The sequence below is a fragment of the Theobroma umbraticum genome, unplaced genomic scaffold (assembly GCF_002168275.2).
Source record: "Theobroma umbraticum cultivar Fairchild unplaced genomic scaffold, ASM216827v3 scaffold_34.0, whole genome shotgun sequence".
NCBI lineage: Eukaryota > Viridiplantae > Streptophyta > Magnoliopsida > Malvales > Malvaceae > Theobroma > Theobroma umbraticum.
Window position 1 is genome coordinate 996,576 of NW_018397275.1, and position 9,121 is coordinate 1,005,696.

The 9,121-nt window shown below is 32.1% G+C and overlaps 1 protein-coding gene across 1 annotated transcript; it reads left to right on the top strand.

The window, feature by feature from the left end:
* Positions 1-797: 797 nt before the first annotated feature.
* LOC110427403 (auxin-responsive protein IAA1) lies at positions 798-2,307 on the top strand. Its single transcript, XM_021442911.2, has 5 exons — positions 798-1,121; positions 1,241-1,422; positions 1,513-1,624; positions 1,732-1,793; positions 1,934-2,307. Exons 1-5 carry the CDS (start codon positions 907-909, stop codon positions 1,969-1,971), a joined length of 609 nt encoding a protein of 202 aa, XP_021298586.1. The 5' UTR covers positions 798-906; the 3' UTR covers positions 1,972-2,307.
* The last annotated feature ends 6,814 nt before the right edge of the window (positions 2,308-9,121 follow it).

The window sequence follows — 9,121 nt, forward strand, 5'->3', positions numbered from 1 at the left end:
GAATGCAAAACCAAGCTTTGCTTAAAGTAATCAAAATTGATTCATTGTTTTGGTGGTGGAAAGGTGACTTTTTCAAAAAAAAAAAAAAAATTAATGGTGATTGATAGTAATGAAGAGACTAATTAGTTTTGTATGAAAATTTCTCCCAAAAAACTTAGAACCTTTACAACTTAAGAGGGGGAAATTGATAGCCCCCCGAAGAGGAACTTTATCTTCAAAAGGAAGTAAAGGAAGGTGACTAATATGACCAATCCTTTCTTATCATGACTTTAAAAAGTTAACATTTTATGTAATTAAAAGAGATCATTTATGTAGACCATTGTTAAGTAATTACCAAATATTCTTGTCCAAAAAAGTAAATCGAAATTCGATCCAAATTCAATCAGTGATCAACTTTTTCCTAATAAACCACACCCATAGTTCAGCTATCAACCTTATTCACAATTTCATTTCCATTTTTTTTCTTTTTGTTGTAAAAGCTGTTAATAATGTAGTGGAACGGGGGATTCAACCAATCATAGCAATTCTCTTTATTGTCCTAACAAAAACTTTGAATAAAGTCCATTCGAAAAGAAAAGAAATAATGAAAGTGACCGGATTGGCCTGGCCAAACTTTAAAGCACTCAAAATCACACACAAACACGCACACGCACACGCCTCCTGTCATATGATTCCTGTCACCTACATGGACAAAGCAGAGCCACTCTTTTAAGGACGCGTGTCCTATCCGGACTGGTGTCTCATTTTTTGCCTGTCAAATTCTTCTCCTTCCTTTTTACATATTTATATATAACCCCCGTACCAAGCCTAACGTTGTGTTGGTCGCATAAATTTGGTGCAACGCTCTTTCATTTTATATTTTCTTTGGTATAGTTGGCAGTTCTGAAATCTTTTTGAGGGGAAAAAATGTCACCGGAAAATGATGCCGCCGGCTTGAATTTCGAGGCTACCGAGTTGACTCTGGGGTTGCCTGGAAAGTCTAAGGTAACATCAGATGGTGAAGGTAAGTCGGGCACCAAACGTGGATTTCTGGAAACCGTTGATCTAAACCTCGGTGACAAAAAGTGTAGTCAGTCCGAGACTGACGTTCAAGAAGCTGCTAAGTCTTCTCCTGTTCCAAAGTAAGATATGAAACTCATCATGCAGCTTTTCTTTTTGTTTTGAATTAAAGAAAATGAAAATTATATCGAAAATTGAAAATATGGACTTATTTTTATTTTTTGATGAATATATAATGAAGGGCACAAGTGGTGGGTTGGCCGCCGGTGAAAGCCTTGAGAAAGAATGCAATGAAGAGTTGCAAATATGTGAAGGTGGCAGTAGATGGAGCTCCATATTTAAGGAAAGTTGATCTTGTGATGTACAATAGTTATCAGCAGCTGCTAAGTTCCCTTGAAGACATGTTCTCGTGCTTCACCATAAGTGAGTGCATCAGATGTTTAAAAATTCTTCTTTTTATTTATTATCATGGGAAAGATCAGGGTTAGTTTTTAACTTGGGTTCTTTTTACAGGGAATTGTTTGAGTGAGAAGAAAATAGTAGACCAAGTGAATGGACTTGAATATGTGCCCACATATGAGGACAAGGATGGAGACTGGATGTTGGTTGGAGATGTACCATGGCAGTAGGTTCCCTTTTAAGTATTCATTTGCTCTTGCTAAAGTTTCTTTTGAACCCAATATATACTTATTAGAACTAATAATTTTTTTTTTAATTTTCTCTTTTCACCAGAATGTTTGTTGAATCATGCAAACGCCTAAGGCTAATGAAAAGCTCAGAGGCAATTGGATTAGGTAAAAATTGAACCTATAATTATCTTTTTCATGCTCTGTTTCTGTACTTGGTAGGAATCATCTTTGCTCTTTTTTCCCCCTAATTTATGATACTAAAATGTTCAAATCTGATTAATTTGTTGTAATTATTATTGATGCAGCACCAAGGACACCTCCAAAATGCTCAAGCACAACTTAAAAGGAGCCTTTAATTAAAGGAGCGTCCAAGGAAGGAATGATAATTGCTGTACAGAGGCTTTTGTTTTGTATCACCTTTTTTACCATGGATCACGGTGGGCAGAGTTTCTGATTAGATGTAGGGAGTCAAATGAAAAACTAATAATCATAATAATAAATAAGAGAGACGTGCCTGTAATCTCCTGTATGTTGCATTCAAGTCCTAGTGCAATTGATGTTGTGGGCTTTTTTCTCCACATAGCCAGGGTTATCATTCGTTTTCTCTCCTCGCTGAGATACAACACATGACTTGTAATACATGGACACATATTGATAATTTGGTTTTATTCAAACAAAAGAGATTTTCAAATCGAATTTTGATTAGAAGATACATTTACTTATTCTTACGTAAAAATATTTGAAAAACTTTGATATTAAATTGGATTGTATGAGTTATTAATTTGCTTCTTGATATCTGATTCAAGGATGCTGGTAATTTCAATAAAAAAAGTAAGAGAATTTATGAAAAAGCCAGGGAATAGAGGGTAAGTGCAGGAATACTTTATCCAAAGGGTTTGCAGAACAATTCAGGATATGATTTCATTTATCATTAATTAAAATCCCCCCTCAAAAAAAAAAAAAAATGAAGAAGAAGCTAGAGATAGAGAATTCCTCAAATCTTTATTATTTTTCACCTTTTCCCTCTCATGCACAGAAAAAGACAATATAATTATGTATGTCAAGTCCTTAATTAATTAATTTACAGTAAGAAAGGTTAGATTAGAAACAGTTGAATATATCAACATACCCAAGATTCATGTTATTGCATATAAGCTGGCTCCCATAATTAATGTTCACTCAAAAATTACAATGATGTTTTTCATGACTGGTGTTTAATAATCAAACTTTGGAGGTTGATATTGATCAACAAAATGTTTCCAACCAAATTTCAATTATTTCAAAATCAAATAATTAAAATCCTAATCATTATTTCTTTTATCTAATGATTATGCATTTTCCATCATAAAGATGTCTATTAACTAACAAATATAAGTCATTTCTTAAAAACAAAAAATAGTTATGATTTAGTTCGTTTCCTCTTTGGAATCAATTTTTTATGGCTTTTTTTTTTTTTTGTAAAAGAAATAATGAAAACAAAAAGTTTGCATCCATTAGTCTAGGTGTAGGCAAACAGCCCAAATTACATAATTCCGAGTCAAGTTTTGGGTCGAGTCTTGTGACTTGTAATAGACAGAAAAAGCCTGGCCTACTATAGATCCAACTTCTTTGATCTTCGCTTATAATAATTTGGGACGTAGCCACTGACCCAAAATGAATCCAACATATGAATTTTAATAATTATATTCATATAATAATCATGTTAATTCACTTATAATATATACTAAAAAAAATTCAAATCGTACGCAAGTTGACACATCTAACTAATATATGATAAATTTATATATTTTTAATTAATCGTATTAATAAATTAACTCACATTACTCTCATATTTAATTTATTTAAATTCATTTACCGAACTATTAATATTTGAAGTAAATAAAATAACTTAATAGTCATGTTTAAATAAATTTCGCATCTGAATAGGTTAATCCTATCATTCTCAAATAAATTAATTGTATTTAAACGTTTTAACCACACCATATCATGTAATCTTCTAATAGACATGTTATGATCATGCCATAAACTTAATTTGAAATGATTAATAAATCTTATCATGTTCATGTCAACCTATTCATCTATTATACCATTATCTTTATGCAACACGCGAGCTTTATTACCTTTTTGGTTGTTCCCAAAAGAAGCTATGATTCCACAAATTGAAGAAAAAATGTGGCACAGTACTGATGAGAGAATAATTGCAGAATTTTTATTGAAAAATAAAATATAGGGTACAGTACTAGTGTTAGAATATATACAATGATTATGACTAAAAGCTAAGAAGAAAAACAAGTTTAATTCTAAACTAATAAGGCCTGACTTAATTAATTAACTTTTAAACACGCTTATTAGTCAAAATGGTGTGTTTCACACCCATATGCTACCTTCTTGTTGTGTTTAGTGAAATGGTGTGTATAAGGCACCATCTATCTTGCTATAGCCTCTGCTTTTTTCAATACACGATCCTTGATTCTTCAAGCTTCATCTCCTTTTTCCATTTTATAATCTTCATTAAACTTAATCAGTCTTCATGTTTGATATTCCCCTTCAAGATGGATGATGAATGTTATCAACATTCATCTTCCTTAGTAAGTTCTGAAACGGCTTTAGTTGTAATGCCTTTGTAAACATCCTTGCTATTTGGAAAACTGTTAAAATATGCAAGGGCTTGATCTCTTCTACTAAGACTTTTTCACTGATAAAATGACAATCCATTTTTATATGATTTGTCCTATGAAGTACTAGATTTCTGTTGATATAGATTGTAGATTGACTATTTGAGTAAAGCTCCATAGCACTTTCATGTTTTATTCCAAAATTTGATAGTAGAAATTTTATTTGAGTGATTTCACAAGTAGTTGTAGCCATCAAACGATATTTTACTTCTGTAGAACTCCTTGCCACTACTGTATGCTTTTTTGATTTCCTTATTACTAAAGAATTTCAAATGAATATGTTGTATCTAGTGATTAACCTTCTAGAATTAGGGCATCTTGCCCAATTACTATCAAAATAGGCTTTTATTCTAATGTCTAATTTGGACTTCATCAAAATACCTTGTCTTGGAGATCTTTTAAGGTATTTCAAAACCCTATAAGCTACCATAAATTGCCTATATCAAGGTTTTTCCATGTACTGTGACAAAACTTGAACTAAATAAGTAATGTCAGGTCTATTAAAGGTTCTGTTAGTTTTTCTCCACTTTGGGTCTTGCTTAACCTATGATTATAGTCCATAGGTGAGCTGACAGATTTAGCACCCAGTAATCCATGCTCCTCAAAAAGTTCTAATGTATACTTTCTCTGACATATAGAGATCCTTTTTAATGTTCTTGCAACTTCAAGCCCCAAGATGTATTTGACAATACCTAAGTCATTGAGCTTGAATTGTGAGCTTAGAAACTCTTTAACATCATTTGTTACTTTTATGGATGTGCTGGAAATCAAAATGTCATTTATATAGAGCAACAATGCAACAAAATCCCCATTTTCTCTCTTCATAATAAATAATGAATAATCTGAAGTTGATTGATGAAATCCATACTGCAAGATGGATGATGTAAATTTGGCATTCACTACTTGAAAGCATGTTTAAGTCCATGTAGTGATTTGTGTAGTTTACAAACTAGGTTGGATTTTATAACATACTCCCCATTGATTAAGTAGCCTTCAATACCTCTATGTAAACATTTTCTTCTAAGTCTCCATGAAGGAAAGAATTGTTTACATCCAATTGAGATAACGGCCAATTGCATGCTATTGCTACTGCAAAGAATACTCTTACTGTAGTTTGCTTTGCAACTAGGTTGAAATCTTAATAGTCAAAACCAACAACTTGATTATATCCCTTGGCTACTAATTTGGCATTATGTCTCTTAACCTAACCATTTGCTTTAAGCTTCACTTTATATACCCATCTGTACCTTATTACATGTGAATTAGGAAGTCTAGGTTATGCTCTATGTTTCATTATCTTCTAAAACTTTCAGTTCAAGATCCATGGCTTCTTCCCAATGTGAATGACTAATGGCTTCTTGGTAAGAACTTGCTTTATGTATTTATGAGACTGAAACAATAAAGATTTTATGTGTAGGTGATGGGTGCTTGGAAACTGGATGCACAATGACTACATTCGTATGAAATGATAGGTCAATATAGTATACATCAAGATATTTTGGAAGATGCTTTGGTCTTGAACTTTCTAACTAGTAAGTTGTCTTAACGGTATTGTTTTGAGCATTATTATTGTCTATGGCATATTGCATACTGCCAACTGCAGTAGGCATGTTGATTGTGTCAGGAGTAACATCAATAATTCATTGGTATTCAAGTCAATGGTGTTTGTGAGGTAGAATTAGGTTAAGATGAATGTGTTTCAACTAACACTTGGTCTTGGAAGGTTGAATTGAGATAATGAAATGCTAAATCATTTAAATAACTGGTATGCACATGAGGTGTTTAATGAAATGTATTAAATTGTGTGTTACACTGCGATGATTGAAATGAGAATACATTTTCATGAAAAAGAACATTTCTTGATATAAAGACCTTATGTGCATCGAGATCATATACCTTATAGGCCTTAATATTTTTTAAATACCTTAAGAAAATGCATTCACTTGCTCTTTTGTCTAGTTTCTCTTTGTTGTGTGAAAGTGTGGACACAAAACACAAGGATTCAAATACTCTGAAATAGTTGTAGAATGGTGGCGTTTGGTATAGCAATTCGAAGGGTGACTTATTATTTAGTATTCTTAATGGTACTTTATTCACAATGTGGATTGTTGTAAGTACAACGTCCCCATAGAAATAAATTGGTACATATGATTGATGCATAAGAGCCTGGCTACAACAAGAATGTGTTGATGTTTCCTTTCAACAACACCATTTTGTTGAGGAGTTTCTATACAGGATAATTGATGAATAACTCCAGTCTTTGGATAAAAATCACTAAATCTAAATTCATTAACATTGTCTGATCTTAAACTTTTAAGTGATTAATTAAATTGGCTTTCAACATATTTTTCAAAAGCAGAAACAATTGTTGAGACATCAGATTAACTTTTCATTAGAAAAATCATAGTAAATGACTGAAATCATCAACAATGGTAAGAAAATATCTTTGACCTAACATTGTTGGAGTCTCATATGGACCCTTAAATATCAGTATGCATCAATTCCAAAGCATTTGTAAAACTTTGCATATGAACTAAGAAAGAGAGCTTTTCCTATTTTTCCACAGGGCAAACTTCACAAAGTAAATCATTTTTGCATTCCATGTTTGGAAATTGTTGTTGGTTTATTACATTGATCCTTTCCACATGAATATGGCTTAACTTAAAATGCCATAAATCAAAAGACCTATGTCCTGTTTCAGAATGACTAACTGTAAAAGTTTTAGAAAACTTTACAAATTTTTCAAAACTGAAATCTAAGTAATCTTTTTCATCTTTATCTTGCATTAGAGAAAGTCTTGAGAAGGCCCTAGCAACCCCAATCATTATCTATGAAGGAATTTTCTGAATAATACAATGCTTGTTAGTGAAAAGTACACATGTTTTCTTGTCTCTAGTTATCTGTCTTATCGAAATAAGGTTGAATTTGAAACTTGTTACACGTGGGACATTATGTAAAGAGAGTGAAGGACTTATTTTGACTATTCCTACATGAGAGACATGAATCTTTCTATTGTTTGGTAGCTGAATAAAGCAATTGTTTCCAAGTGTAGCATAAGGAAAGTTATTCAAAGAATAAGATATATGATTTGCTTCATTAGAATCTATTATTCAATGATTTTGTTTAATCATGTCAGTATTCACATTCCTATATTTAGATGGCATATTGTTTATAGTATTAAAACAAAGGTGACTTGGCAAAATACTTGCAAATGTTGAGTTTATTAGTGAGGGTTTTGAAGGCTGATGACATGTTGATTGGTTCTTACCATTTCTAACATTGATGTCATTCACATTCAAGAATTCCATTAGCTTGTTTACTTACTGTTAGAGGATAGATAGTTGAGACATAGAGCTAGTTCCACCTAGATCTTCTTTTTGATTAACTTGTGCTTCTTTTCTAGTAGCCTCATAACTTCTAGTGATGTTGTTAGCTACTACCTTTCCTTTCTTATAGTTGTTATTTCCCTTTCTAAAATTTGAAGTCATCTTGGAATCCAATGATCCTAAAGTAGTTATCTTTGGTATGCCTTTTCTTTCCACAGTGACTGCATATTATGTCTTTATACTATTTTCTTTTGTTATAAGCATTAACCAATAGAAGACTCAATGACTGGTTGAGTTTGAAACATGAGATTTCTTTCAGTTTCTTCCTTCAAACCCAAGCTATAAACCTTGTCTAACCTAGGAATGGGATCCATAAGTATGATTTGTGATCTGATAGTATTAAAGGTCTCATTTAAACCATTGAGAACCTTGAAGACAATATCCTTTTGATATTAGTTTGAGAACTTTTTAAAACAAGTGGGATTGCAATTTTCACACTGTCAATAAGGAAGGGGTTTGTAATTCCTTATCTTTTCCCAGATCCCCTTTAACTATATGAAATAAGTATTAATTATTTTGGTTCCTCGAGTGCTATTTCTTAAAGTGTACTGAAGATTATAAACTCTAGTATCATCAAGCTGAGTAAAGTTTTGTTTAACAGTGTTTCACATATCATAAGCAGAATCTATATAATGCTATTGGTTGTGAAACTACATCAAGTAACCATGTTACAATAAGATTATTGCAACATGTCCAAGATAGAAAAAGTGGATCTCCAATTTCAACTTTAGGTATTGTTCCATTAATGAAACCAAGTTTGTTCTTAATGGAAAGAGCAAGTAAAAATGATCTACTCTAAGCCACAATTATTGGTAGTGAGTTTGAGGTTAATGGATACTAAACCAGGATGATCTTTGTGGTGTAGATAGTAATGATCGCACTATTTGTAATGGAATAATAGGAATCAGGTCCAAGTTCAAATGAATTTCCTTGGTTCCTTTATATACTTCAAAAAGTTTCAACACATCACGATCACTTTTCAAATCCATAGCTTCCTTCGAGTTAGGGTATCTTGTAGTAATGGAGATATCCCTTCCAACTCTAGCATTGGAATCATCCACCAACAGTTCAAATACATCATTTGTTAGCTCTATGTGGGAATATCTGTCTAGATCAACGTTTTCGATGGTGATCACTTCTCTTTCATGGTGCACCACCAAGTCATACAACATATCCATCATGTCCATACATAAAAAACCTAATAAAAATAGGTTAGTAACTCTGAAATATTGAACAATAACCTTGAACCTGAACAGTAACCCTAAATCCCAACCCAATTAAAACATACTTTTAAAACCCCAGATTAAAATCTAAAAATCCCAATTTTTAAAACCTTACCTTAATTTTTTTTAATGCTAGAAATTCCCACATGGCCCAACTACCCTGTTAGATTTTATTAATTAATAAAATAAAGGTACAAAAAGAAAGAGAC

Bases quoted from the DNA above. Each gene is read 5' to 3' on its own strand.
- LOC110427403 (XM_021442911.2), top strand. From the start codon at position 907: ATGTCACCGGAAAATGATGCCGCCGGCTTGAATTTCGAGGCTACCGAG. The intron at 1,122-1,240 runs GTAAGATATGAA...TATATAATGAAG, and splicing joins AAGTCTTCTCCTGTTCCAAA to GGCACAAGTGGTGGGTTGGC. The intron at 1,794-1,933 runs GTAAAAATTGAA...TTATTGATGCAG, and splicing joins CTCAGAGGCAATTGGATTAG to CACCAAGGACACCTCCAAAA.